This window comes from Salvelinus fontinalis, chromosome 13 (assembly GCF_029448725.1).
Source record: "Salvelinus fontinalis isolate EN_2023a chromosome 13, ASM2944872v1, whole genome shotgun sequence".
Classification (NCBI taxonomy): Eukaryota; Metazoa; Chordata; class Actinopteri; order Salmoniformes; family Salmonidae; genus Salvelinus; species Salvelinus fontinalis.
This window is the reverse complement of record NC_074677.1, coordinates 49,590,848-49,605,637: the sequence shown is the minus strand read 5'-3', so window position 1 is coordinate 49,605,637 and position 14,790 is coordinate 49,590,848. Positions and strand designations below refer to the sequence as shown.

Sequence of the window (14,790 nt, the reverse complement as noted above, 5' to 3'; positions counted from 1 at the left end):
TAATCATCTCTAACTCCACCTGCTCTTTAACTGGACTCCCACAGTAGATGATAATGTATAATAATCATCTCTACCTCCACCTGCTCTTTAACTGGAGTCCCACAGTAGACGATAATGTATAATAATCATCTCTACCTCCACCTGCTCTTTAACTGGAGGCCCACAGTAGATGATAATGTATAATAATCATCTCTACCTCCACCTGCTCTTTAACTGAAGTCCCACAGTAGATGATAACGTATAATTATCATCTCTACCTCCACCTGCTCTTTAACTGGAGTCCCACAGTAGATGATAATGTATAATAATCATCTCTACCTCCACCTGCTCTTTAACTGGAGTCCCACAGTAGATGATAATGTATAATAATCATCTCTACCTCCACCTGCTCTTTAACTGGAGTCTCACAGTAGATGATAATGTATAATAATCATCTCTACCTCCACCCGCTCTTTAACTGAAGTCCCACAGTAGACGATAATGTATAATAATCATCTCTACCTCCACCCGCTCTTTAACTGGAGTCCCACAGTAGATGATAATGTATAATAATCATCTCTACCTCCACCTGCTCTTTATCTGGAGTCCCACAGTAGATGATAATGTATAATAGTCATCTCTACCTCCACCTGCTCTTTAACTGAAGTCCCACAGTAGATGATAATGTATAATAATAATCTCTACCTCCACCTGCTCTTTAACTGGAGTCCCACAGTAGATGATAATGTATAATAATCATCTCTACCTCCACCTGCTCTTTAACTGGAGTCCCACAGTAGATGATAATGTATAATAATCATCTCTACCTCCACCTGCTCTTTAACTGAAGTCCCTCAGTAGATGATAATGTATAATAATCATCTCTACCTCCACCTGCTCTTTAACTGGAGTCCCACAGTAGATGATAATGTATAATAATCATCTCTACCTCAACCTGCTCTTTAACTGAAGTTTCAACAGTAGATGATAATGTATAATAATCATCTCTATCTCCACCTGCTCTTTAACTGGAGTCCCACAGTAGATGATAATGTATAATAATCATCTCTACCTCCACCTGCTCTTTAACTGGACTCCCACAGTAGATGATAATGTATAATAATCATCTCTACCTCCACCTGCTCTTTAACTGGAGTCCCACAGTAGACGATAATGTATAATAATCATCTCTACCTCCACCTGCTCTTTAACTGGAGGCCCACAGTAGATGATAATGTATAATAATCATCTCTACCTCCACCTGCTCTTTAACTGAAGTCCCACAGTAGATGATAATGTATAATAGTCATCTCTACCGCCACCTGCTCTTTAACTGGAGTCCCAAGGTAGATGATAATGTATAATAATCATCTCTACCTCCACCTGCTCTTTAACTGGAGTCCCACAGTAGATGATAATGTATAATAATCATCTCTACCTCCACCTGCTCTTTAACTGGAGTCTCACAGTAGATGATAATGTATAATAATCATCTCTACCTCCACCTGCTCTTTAACTGGAGGCCCACAGTAGATGATAATGTATGATAATAATCTCTACCTCCACTCGCTCTTTAACTGAAGTCCCACAGTAGACGATAATGTATAATAATCATCTCTACCTCCACCCGCTCTTTAACTGGAGTCCCACAGTAGACGATAATGTATAATAATCATCTCTACCTCCACCTGCTCTTTATCTGGAGTCCCACAGTAGATGATAATGTATAATAATCATCTCTACCTCCACCTGCTCTTTAACTGGAGTCTCACAGTAGATGATAATGTATAATAATCATCTCTACCTCAACCTGCTCTTTAACTGGAGTCCCACAGTAGATGATAATGTATAATAATCATCTCTACCTCCACCTGCTCTTTAACTGAAGTCCCAAAGTAGATGATAATGTATAATAATAATCTCTACCTCCACCTGCTCTTTAACTGGAGTCCCACAGTAGATGATAATGTATAATAATCATCTCTAACTCCACCTGCTCTTTAACTGGAGTCCCTCAGTAGATGATAATGTATAATAATCATCTCTACCTCCACCTGCTCTTTAACTTAAGTCCCACAGTAGATGATAATGTATAATAATCATCTCTACCTCCACCTGCTCTTTAACTGGAGTCCCACAGTAGACGATAATGTATAATAATCATCTCTACCTCCACCTGCTCTTTAACTGGAGTCCCACAGTATATGATAATGTATAATAATCATCTCTACCTCCACCTGCTCTTTAACTGGAGTCCCACAGTAGACGATAATGTATAATAATCATCTCTACCTCAACCTGCTCTTTAACTGGAGTCCCACAGTAGATGATAATGTATAATAATCATCTCTACCTCCACCTGCTCTTTAACTGGAGTCCCACAGTAGACGATAATGTATAATAATCATCTCTACCTCCACCTGCTCTTTAACTGGAGTCCCACAGAAGATGATAACGTATAATAATCATCTCTACCTCAATCAGTTACAATCTTGTAACTGAATAAAATTGTGTGACAGTCTAGGAACCAAAGTTTTGGTCAGTGTTTCCCTGGGCAAGGGAAGACATGCAGGAAATGTATCAAAGCAATCCTTGGTTGTGTGGTGTGTGTGTGTGTGTGTGTGTGTGTGTGTGTGTGTGTGTGTGTGTGTGTGTGTGTGTGTCTGCGTGTGCATAAGTATGTATTTATTTATTTCTGTGAGCAACCATTTTGTGACCAGGCTGACTTGAAGAAATGTTTGGGGGTGTGGTCGATATTGTTCTGAATGGTATGCGTTGAGTTTGACCATCAGTGAGATTATTCATGTGTAAAAATGTTCAAGATGTTCGCCACTGCAATGTCCTTTGGGTTTCAGTTTGTTTGGAGAGGCTTTGCTGTTTTGAGGTCCAGGCACTTTATTGGCATCACCCTACAATAAGGGCACTGTCTGTAGGTAAAGTCATTTGTAGTTCTAAAATATCTATTTACGGTTACTGTTATTTCCTCCCATCAGTAGTACAGTATTGTTTGTCATTTTGTGAACATGGTCAGCTGAATCTCTGTAAAAACACTGTATTTCAGAAAGCTATCTAGTGAAAGTAACAATTGAAGTTATTTTGGTGTACTCTCGTGTGTGTTATTTATCTGTCAAACAAGCAAACCTAATCTTCTAAGCTTTAGTAAACATTGCATGTTCTTTGTATTTGCCTCTGTACTATTTCCCTTCAATGGGCCTAGAACCTTTTCTAACGTTTGTTACAATTGTGATAGAAATGCTATATTTTTGCTAGGGTGTTGTCTGGTCCATTGCATTGTTCAAAACTGACCCAACTCAATGGGTGGCCGGTCACGAACCTGTCATATGTTCTGGTTGAGGTGTTCCCCTCACTGAACAGTAACTGGCGTTGTCTGGTTGTGCCATTTTAGCTAACCCTATTCGACAGGTGTTTTTACAGTCATGTCTGCAAAAATACTACAGTATACTAGTCATGTCCACAAGATACTATAGTGAATACTACAGTGAAGTCCGCAAAAACACTAGTCATGTCCGCAAAAACACTACAGTAAATACCATAGTACGTAAATATAGTAATACTACAGTGAATACCATAGTACGTAAATATAGTAATACTACAGTGAATACCATAGTACGTAAATATAGTAATTCTACAGTTTTTAGACCATATCATTTTTGTTCATGTGGCTAGGAGGAGAGATGAAGAGAAGGATGTATACGCGTACACAAAGGGTAAGGAAAAATAAGGCATTGGACAATTCAAATTCCCTTATTGCCTAGCAGCATCCAACCAAATGAGACTGCAGATCAAACAAGCTGTTAGTACTGTGTGTGTGGTATTCTGAAACAGATGCAGTGCGAGAGGAGAGAACAGGAGCCCCAGAAGAACACAACTGTGTCAATATGAACACTCAAAGAAACACACTTGAGACGCAATGATTTTATAACATACTTAGGTTTTTATGTCATTTTTCCCCAAAACTGGAATGTACGTCTGGAAAGAGATTATTGGGAAGGGACAGGAGAGCAGAGACCCTGGGGAGGCAACATAAACCATCTTATAGTGTCCTGCAGTCTCAACATTCAGTCTCATCGATCTCAAAAAGGTCTCCTTAACCATCTACCTACCACATCAAACCATTGTCTCATCCCTTGTCTCACCAACACCTGATCCATCTCTCCTCAGTTTTGAAAAGCAGGGCCCCCTCTGGATGAGGTTATTGGCAAAATGACTGAGTGGAAAATAGCAGTTGAGAAAGACAACCTAGTGAAAGCAAATGAAACACTATGGCAAATGGTACACAGAATACGGTAGAATGCAACACAGAATTACACTGGCCTTAAGTCCAGCTGGTCCCTGGTAGAGAACAGGTACACAAGGACAGGACATGTTTATTCTAGCACCCAGAAAATCACTTTCTTATCAGAGGCGTCATGTCGCCATGTCTCAGGTAGTGTGCTGTTGCTTTGTTGTCCAATCAGAGTCCAATGTTGTCGAAGAGTTGTGATGTAAGTCTGAGGTCCAGAATGTCCCAGAGTGATGAAATGTCCCAGAGAGGTGTCAGACCCAGCAGGAGCTGGACTGATCTGTGATGTTTCCCATCACTCCGTCACTTCCTCCAACACTCTGACTATAGACCTCAACATCCTAGAAATCATCACACTACATAAAAACGACAGTAGGAATCCGTTAGTTTGTATGAAAACATGAAACAATACATCTATTTCTGTGCATGAGGTGTGGTCCTGAGACTCGAGGACTGAGTTTTAAAGCCAGCGTGTAAGACATTTCCTCCATAGCACTTGTTACGTGCACATTGTGTTGAAACGGTCCCGCAGACAAAGGATGTTCTAAGTCACATTGGCATGGACTCCACCACGGCGCTATATATGTTGACTATCGTCTGTGGCATTTCAACAATGACCTCTGACCTTTTCACTTTCTTTACTTGCTGCATTCCTCTCCTCAGCCAGCCAACCGTTGGTCATCAGTTACCAATGCATTGTGGGGAATGAAAACAGACCGCAGCTGTCACAAAACCAAACAGATCATTCGCCTCGAAAAAGACACGTTCACCAGTCACAGAGGAGCAACATAAACAATACAGTGGGTTAGGTTTCTGTAGCTGTGTGTGGATGTACAGTATGGGAGAATCACAGTGTTTGTGGGTTCGTCTGTTCAAACACGTTGCCAATACGCTTCTTCTTCTTGAGTACACCTCTTTGTGGTGTTGTCCTCCTTCCTCTGTGAAACTTTATATACAGAAAAGTGAACTATTTCAATGCTAAGGCATTGTAGAGTGAGTGAGAGGATGGGGTAAAGGAAGAGTAGATCCTTCATTTCGAAGACAAACACAAAACATATCCTAAATACCAGTACCTAGATCTCATCTAGACGCCAAAACAGAGAACATACAACACTGACAAGAAAACAGTGCCTAACAGAAATCTGAACTGAAATATCTACAAATGAGTTAGGAAATCTTTATATTATATAATCTGTAAAGGGTGACAGTGGGTAGAAATCTTGCTTTGATATTTGCTCAAGTGGTTTTGGTTTTAAGACTGACATACCCCTAAAACAAAAGTTATCACGCACCACACACAAGCAGACGTACTGCTTGCGCGTACGCACGCACGCACGCAAAAACACGTTCACTCACGCAAATATATACACACACACAGACACACACACTAACAATTTGAAAAGTTGTGACATTTCATATCTAGTGTCAGCTCTCACTTTGAGTGAGAGGCGACACTGAGCCGCTGCCACTGTGAGTCCATCAGTTTAACGGCCCTCATGTCCAACCCTCTTGGACCCAATCATAGGGTTCAAAGCAGGGAAGAGGTCCCACCCCCACCAATACACAACCACCCCTCCATCCATCCACAGTGGCAGACCACTGTACAGTACAGTCCAAAGGGCAGGAGGGTGAGGGCAGCCATCCCGACCGTCAGTCATAGAGAGGGAGGTGGGAGGATAAGGGTGTGGAGGGAGCTAGAGGGACAGTTGGATGTCTACGTTGAAAACAGCAGTCTATTTGTTGATACTGTGTCTATCCCAGCTGGGCCGTCTAGGTGTCTCCCTCATACTTTGTAGTAGATGTTGGCTGGGCTCTGGGGGGGCATCTCCTGGACGATGTAGACGGGGTGACCGTAGTCCCCGCTCACCTTCTCGTAGTGCGGGCAGTAAGCCTGGTCTGAAGTCCGCAGCGGGATGATGATGTCACTGGGCTCCGAGCCGTTGTTTCCTCCGGCGGAGGAGCCGGCCCCGTTGTTGCTGCCCCTCTTGGGGGTTAGGGTGGCCAGGGTCAGGGTGGGGTGATGGGTCTCAGAGTGCTTGTTCTGTCGCCAGCGGTAACACACCACACAGATGACAGACGTCACGATGAGGAGGAAGGCTCCGCCCCCTGCCGCTCCAGTAATCACCGCCACATTAGAGGAAGGTAAAGGGTTGTTCCCCTCACCCTCTCCACCAGCCTTGGGCGTGGTACCGTTCCCTGTTAGGGAAGAGGGGTTAGAATCAATGACTAATACTGTAGATACTGTATCACTAAACCAGTGAGGAGAGTACTGTACTGTAGACTTACCTTTGGGGTGGAAGCGGTTTGAGTCTGGTTTGGGTTTGGGTGGGAGGCCATATGCAGCTTTGGGAAATCACACAGTTTCTTTAGGGTTGTGAACAACATTACATAGCACGGTTTCATGAATATTGTTACAAAATCTGTACAAGAATATGCCAGACCCCATGCAGATTCATTTATATGAGGATGATTACTATTGAAAGACTAATTACTGCAAATCAAAGAGAATATATATATTTAACAGTAAGGATGGTGATGATACTCACTCTGTCCCACTTTGAGAATCACCTTCATCCCTCGTGTCACACACACTCCTCCTCTCGTACTGTCCAGCCCCTGCCTCGTCCCATCAGAGGTAGCTAAGAGAGGAAGAGGAGGAGTGGAAGACTACCGTTAGAGAGATACCTAACACTATCCCACACACGTCAAACTATGCAGTTGAAGTCAATATTGTCAGGTTGGGTTACCTCAGCAGCATATGACATGGAGTCAAAAGCCCTCAAATTATTCCCATCTTTTTTCACACATGGTAATACATACATTCTGAAACCACACTTACACACTCTGTAACGTGACACACTTCAACACGTAACATCAGGCAAGCTCACACACACACACACACACACACACACACACACACACACACACACACACACACACACACACACACACACACACACACACACACACACACACACACACACACACACACACACACACACACACACAGCTGGGCCTTCTGGTCAGGGGGACAAGGTCAAAGCAGGAAGCCAGAAGCCTCGCCTCAGACACAATGTGAACCCAAACCCACAGCCATGTTCTATCAGACACACTGTGAACCCAAACCCACAGCCATATCCCATATCACCCACACAATACCCCAGACACACTCAGCACCACAACCCAGCCACATCCCCTGGCCTTTTAAACCCAAACCCAGTCATTTTAATCCAAACCAAGACCAGTGGCCATTTAAACCCTCATCAGCCATAATCACACCACATGACACCCTCCTACAGCCTCTACCTCCTATTTACCGCTTGAGGCTATAGATTACAACAGTAGGTAAAGTATAGATGTAAGGAAAGGTATCTCTCTCTCTCTCTCGTCTCTCTCCCGTCTCTCTCCCTCATTCTCTTCCAATTAGAAGGTGTAAAAACCATAAATGTAAGAGTGATAGAACAGAAGAGCAATAAATAATGGAATGATAGAGAACAGAAATCATGTTAGGTTAATTAATTGAGAAGCAGAAAGAAGAGAGACGCAAGGAGGAGTGAGTAATGGAGATGATGACCAAGTCTGAGGCGAGACAGAGAAGAGCAGAGAGAAAGAGCAAAGGAGAAAAGGAGGAGCCCGTAATGGAGATGATGATCTGTGGTGAAGGAGAGAAAGAGAGAGAGCGTGATGTACAGCCACGGACAGAAACAGGCGGAAGTTGCTCGGAAACCCCCCCAACACAAGACAAAAGGGAAAGTTGTTAATACATTTAAATAAAACAAGACTGACCCATTAACACACGAGCACACCCATTCTGTAACAGAGGAGGATTTATACACAGACAAGCGACAGGAGGAGGGGACGGGGGGGGGGTATTTTCGCCCCTGGCATATCCTAAATTGACCCAGCGAGTGACCCACTTAGCCCCACCCCCCCTCCCCCCCTTGCCAAACCTCCCCCTCTCTTCTAAGTGAGAGAGCAGCTAAGGGATTGACCTATGTTGACCAAGGAGTGTAACTCCAAAAGATGGGTTTACCCCTTTAACCGGGCTAAATCGTGAACCGTTTAACCCATCCCATGTGAAATTAAAGAAATCTCTGTGCCTTGCATAAACCCTTTTCCCCACACAACAACCCACCTGGACAAAAAGAATGCATATGTGAGGATGCTGTTCATTGACTACAGCTCGGCCTTCAATACCATAGTGCCCTACACCAGGTGTCGCAGGAAGGCTAAGTATATCATCAGGGACCCCAGCCACCCAAGCCATGCCCTGTTCTCCCCGCTTCAATCACTCAGACACGGGCAGTACACTTACCTTACCTGATGCTCCCCCTATGGACATTCTTATTACACACTCTGAATCTGAAAACATCATTTTAATTCAGTTCAGCGGATTCAGGCTTTAGTTGTGCCCACGCCAGCTGTCACTCTGCCCAATGGGCCAGTCTCCATCAGCCGTAGCAGCACATACAGACACATTGGGAAGCTACATTAGGGCCAAGTTGGTAACCAGGGCAGGCAGTCACTCTCTCGCCCACTCTGTTCACCAGGGTGTTAAAACAGGGACACTGTCCTGCGGGAGGTCACTGAACTCGCCTTGCAACATGCAGTCAACGTGCAGTCAACGTAACGCCATAGCAGTCAACGTGCAGTCAATGTAGAGCCATAGCAGTCAACATGCAGTCAACGTGCAGTCAATGTAACGCCATAGCAGTCAACGTACAGTCAATGTAGCGCCATAGCAGTCAACGTGCAGTCAATGTAGCGCCATAGCAGTCAACGTGGAGTCAATGTAGCGCCATAGCAGTCAACGTACAGTCAACGTGCAGTCAATGTAGCGCCATAGCAGTCAACGTACAGTCAACGTGCAGTCAATGTAGCGCCAAAGCAGTCAACGTACAGTCAACGTAACGCCATAGCAGTCAACGTGCAGTCAATGTAGCGCCATAGCAGTCAACGTGCAGTCAATGTAACGCCTTAGCAGTCAACGTACAGCCAATGTAGCGCCATAGCAGTCAACATGCAGTCAACGTGCAGTCAATGTAACGCCTTAGCGGTCAACGTGCAGTCAATGTAACGCCATCGCAGTCAACATGCAGTCAACGTGCAGTCAATGTAACGCCTTAGCAGTCAACGTGCAGTCAATGTAGCGCCATAGCAGTCAACATGCAGTCAATGTGCAGTCAATGTAACGCCTTAGCAGTCAACGTGCAGTCAATGTAGCGCCATAGCAGTCAACGTGCAGTCAATGTAGGGCCAAAACAGTCAACGTGCAGCCAACGTAATGTCATAGCAGTCAACTTGCAGTCAACGTAATGCCATAGCAGTCAACGTGCAGTCAACGTTCCCTTACAGGGAAGTGGATAGGTTTGGCAAGACATGGTTGGAAATCTACACTGCAATCTGTATTTTGTAAAGTACAGTAGCCTAACATCAGCCCATTGTTAACAAGCCTGTTATCTGGTGTTCTAAATGAGGTGCGGTCTGTGTGTAGGCTATGTTCTAAACATGACTCAGCCAAGCTCCATGCAGTACTGTTATCTGGTGTTCTAAATGAGGTGCGGTCTGTGTGTAGGCTATGTTCTAAACATGACTCAGCCAAGCTCCATGCAGTACTGTTATCTGGTGTTCTAAATGAGGTGCGGTCTGTGTGTAGGCTATGTTCTAAACATGACTCAGCCAAGCTCCATGCAGTACTGTTATCTGCTGTTCTAAATGAGGTGCGGTCTGTGTGTAGGCTATGTTCTAAACATGACTCAACCAAGCTCCATGCAGTACTGTTATCTGGTGTTCTAAATGAGGTGCGGTCTGTGTGTAGGCTATGTTCTAAACATGACTAAGCCAAGCTCCATGCAGTACAGTGCAGTGCAGTTCTATCACTGGTTGGTATAGTGGGGTTGGACTCTGATGTCTGACTCAGATAAGGTTATGTTGTGGCTGAGGGGCACATAAAAAGTGGCAGGCTTTAACATCCATTAAAACAAACTCTGCTCAGCTCACAGAGATGAAGCTTTACACTTGGCTGGCTGTGACACTAGGTGGAAGGAGGCTAAAATGTATGAATCTAGGATTGACAATAAACCCTTTGCGATGATGTATTGATCGTAACATACTTTTTACTGTGTGCAAGACATTGGCTCCTCCTCCATCTTCACATAGTAACCAGACATATGGTCTAAAACCCGTTTCGTATTGTGCTGCATGAGCGCACGTTTACATTCACATGCACTCACCCAAACCTTGTTCACTGCAATAAATTCCCCTGCATATTGATTTAAACGTGCTTCCAACAAGGCAAACAATATACTTATGTTAGGAATCTGGCGACTGGGTTTGATTGAATAGGGTTCCTTGTATTGGTACTTAAAGGGACTTTCGGCATTTGCTACATCCATTTTTTTTAAACTTATGAATGAATGAAATGTACTGATTGATTCTTGAAGAATATAACTTCTAAATGCCTCATGAGCTTAGTTCAACCATGCCATCAGAACCAAATGTTTGTAAAAAACAAAGTAAATGTAAAACACTATAAAGCCTCAAAACATGTTTTAAAAAAATATATATATTATGGATGGTCAGTCCTTGCATCCATAGCTCTGTCTATGATTGTAAGAGTGGTTACATTTCTCCAGTCCCATCGCTCAGCTTTTTACTGAAACAGGGGCGGAGAACACTCTTATTGTTTCAACTGCTGATTGCCGCTTTAAACACTCAGATTCTTCCCTCTCTATTCTCCCTTACATCTCTGTCCATGCAAGCTTCAAATAATTGGTTTATAGGCTAACCTCTTTCAAATTGAATTTGTGTTTTTTTTTTGTGAGTTGTAACTTGGGCCGAAACTATTTTCCCCAATCTGTGTGGGCAGCAGTGTCTCCGGAGCCAAATAGCAGTAGCCCTGCCTCAGTGCACTAATCTGTAATTCGTGGAGTCACTGAGGACACCGCCTGATTGGACACAAATTGAAACAGATGACGCTTCACCTCTCTTTGATTGGATGAGGCCGTTCACTGAATACTAACTGTGGTTATTAGGCAATAGAAGGCTTGGCAGTTGAAGCAGGTACTCAGATTTAGGGTTAGGGTTCACCTTAGTTGAATAGACAGATTCACATCTGTGACTCAGCATCCCTGTCCCTCCTTGTCTTCCCTCTTTCGCTGTTCCGCTCGGGTTATCACGCTTTCTGTCTCTGCAACCATCTGTGTCTCCGTCTGCATCTTCATCACAGAAACCTCTCCCTCATCAGCATTTTATTTCAGGTACATCATTACATTGCAGAGCATGTCTCTCCACATTGGCTAGTTCTGTAGTTATAGGGCATGATGCTGAAGCCCAAAACACAGCGAGCTGATTTCCAATAGAGTTAAAGAAAGACAGACCAAAATAGGACAGGGAGGAAGGGTTGGAAAAGGTGAATCGATGGCAGAAATAAGACAGAAGTGAGAGAGAGCAGGGGAGATGGAAGAAGAGAAGGAGGGAGGAAGGGAGAGAGAGAGGCTGAGAGCACAAACAGGGGGAGTGGGAGGGAGAGAGAGGAGGGAAGACTAAATTAAGAAACAGGGAATGTGGAGAGAGAGATTGAGTGAGAGAGAGAGAGAGAGAGAGATGAGGAGACGTAGAGGCTCTATCAGAGGCTGAAATCTGAAAGGGTTTTCTGGGTCATGGTCCTGTCAGCTCCAGTGGGGATATGGAGAGATAAGACGCTGGTGGAGATAACACACAGGATGAGGAAACACATACAGACACATTGTCAGACAGGCAAAGAGGAAGAGAAAACAGCGGTGCTCCATCAGCTGTGTAATGGCTGATTATGATCTACCTGGATCCCTCGGACAGGTCCACACTGCCCAGGACGCATTACCAAACACATACATCCTTACCCAACTGTCACACAGACACACACACCCTCCAAAACCTACAAGACAAAGAGAAAACATAATCATAGCCACCTACGCACAGTACACAAAGACCTGCTCCAATGCCGACACTCCCATGTCCTTAATAAGGGTCTCTTTTCATTCATGTTTCATCCAATTGAGTATATGGTGACGTTAATCATGTTTGTTCATTATGTGAGGCGTATCGTTGTTCCCGCCCGGCAGAGTTGTATTATTGACAGAGGAGTAGGGTGAAATGTTGAACATGTAAAGGGGATTGGAGATCTGAGATAGCGCTACATCATTTAAGGCTCTTTCCCCTCGAGTACAATCAAAAAAGCCTGCCCGCCCCCACACTGCAACCTCACAAAGAGGAGAACAAATACACAATAAAGAGACATTATAGAGAGCCATCCAGCCGAACTAACCCAGTCTGACAACTGAGTCAGATCACAGCCAAGGGGGTAGAGGAGCAGAGAAAGAGAGAAAGCGAGAGAGGGATAGAGGGGGAGAGAGGGTGAGAGAGGGGGAGAGAGGGAAGGAGAGATAGAGATGGGATCAAATCTCTTTTTAAATCTGCGTCTCCACCGACTGTCTCAGTGTAGTCACGTTAGCTGTGTTACTTCTGTTTGTGTTACTTATGCCAATGCTAGGCCCATGTGTTAGCTATGTGTGTGTGTGTGTGTGTGTGTGTGTGTGTGTGTGTGTGTGTGTGTGTGTGTGTGTGTGTGTGTGTGTGTGTGTGTGTGTGTGTGTGTGTGTGTGTGTGTGTGTGTGGTGATGATGGTGGGGGTCTTTTGTGTGTGAGGCGAGAGGATACAGTCTGTTACGTTAGAGCCTGGGAAAAGGAGACGGGCCTCCCCCCTCTCTCTGTTCATTATCCTAATTAGCTTCTTAATGGCATACATTAAAAGTATGTCACTGGTTGGAGGAGGGTACCAGGACCAATGGGAGAAAAGAAAGGAATAGATATACATCTTCCATATGTAGCAAAACACATCTGTTCTATATCTTCTATATGTAGAAAAACACATCGGTTCTATATCTTCCATATGTAGAAAAACACATCGGTTCTATATCTTCTATATGTAGAAAAACACATCTGTTCTATATCTTCTATATGTAGAAAAACACATCTGTTCTATATCTTCTATATGTAGAAAAACACATCTGTTCTATATCTTCCATATGTAGAAAAACACATCTGTTCTATATCTTCTATATGTAGAAACACACATCTGTTCTATATCTTCCATATGTAGAAAAACACATCTGTTCTATATCTTCCATATGTAGAAAAACACATCTGTTCTATATCTTCTATATGTAGAAAAACACATCTGTTCTATATCTTCTATATGTAGAAAAACACATCTGTTCTATATCTTCTATATGTAGAAACACACATCTGTTCTATATCTTCTATATGTAGAAAAACACATCTGTTCTATATGTAGAAAAACACATCTGTTCTATATCTTACATTTACATTTAAGTCATTTAGCAGATGCTCTTATCCAGAGCGACTTACAAATTGGAAAGTTCATACATATTCATCCTGGTCCCCCCGTGTGGGGAATGAACCCACAACCCTGGCGTTGCAAGCGCCATGCTCTACCAACTGAGCCACACGGGACCACGGGACCATCTTCAATATGTAGAAAAACACATCTGTTCTATATATTCTATATGTAGAAAAACACATCTGTTCTATATTTTCCATATGTAGAAAAACACATCTGTTCTATATCTTCCATATGTAGAAAAACACATCTGTTCTATATGTAGAAAAACACATCTGTTCTATATGTAGAAAAACACATCTGTTCTATATGTAGAAAAACACATCTGTTCTATATGTAGAAAAACACATCTGTTGTATATCTTCCATATGTTCTTCATGTCAGATATGAGTATCAAGGTCAACATCAAAGCCAAAAAAAAAAAAAAAAATTCCAGACACGCTAATGTTTAAAAGGTATTCCCTGGTTGTAGGTATGTTATAACACATGCTTGCTCACAGACCATATAAACTAAGTACCACTCTCTGTCAGGCCTCAGATGCACATGAGGTGGGCTGACTGGCACCTGAGAGGTCTCAGTCTGTCTCTAGTACCTGAAGAGAAGAGGCACAGTCAGATCAGGGATGGTGAAGAGATCCTCTTCCTGAAGCCATTACATCATCAACCTCACGCTCCACACAGGCAGATTATTTGGCCTTTTCTACGTCTATTAAAGACTTGGCTGGGGGACTGTACACCATACCGAGAATTAAGCCTCTGGCATGACAGCAAATCCCATAGCCTTAAGGGTGGTAGCAGAATGTGTGTGTGTGTGTGTGTGTGCGCGCGCATGTGTGTGTGTGTGTATGCGCGCGTGTGTGCGGTCGTGCATGCGTGTGTGTGCGTGTGTGTGAGAGAGAGAGAGATACGCAGATGATCTACAAGTGCCTGTTCAAGCATGAGCTCCACCATGTTAAAGTTAATACCGCAGTTACAGAGATCAACTCTGTATTACCCTGGTATCCTCTCTCTCTCCTCCTCCCTCTGTCTCTGTCTCTGTCTCTGCCTCTCTGTGTCTCTGTCTGTCTGTCTCTTCCCCCCCCCCCTCCTTGTCCCTAGTGAACAGCTG

General features: G+C 43.6%; 1 protein-coding gene across 1 annotated transcript in view; it reads right to left on the bottom strand.

Annotated features, from left to right (window-relative positions):
• Positions 1–3,911: 3,911 nt before the first annotated feature.
• Positions 3,912–14,790, bottom strand: part of LOC129868862 (ephrin-B3-like) — a 32,165-nt gene continuing 21,286 nt past the window's right edge. Inside the window, exons 3-5 of the mRNA XM_055943180.1 lie at positions 6,829–6,921; positions 6,569–6,625; positions 3,912–6,478 (exon numbers count right to left, since the gene is read on the bottom strand). Of these exons, the coding sequence (XP_055799155.1) occupies positions 6,066–6,478; positions 6,569–6,625; positions 6,829–6,921 (563 nt within the window). The 3' untranslated portion in view covers positions 3,912–6,065. The remainder of the gene's footprint in view (positions 6,479–6,568; positions 6,626–6,828; positions 6,922–14,790) is intronic.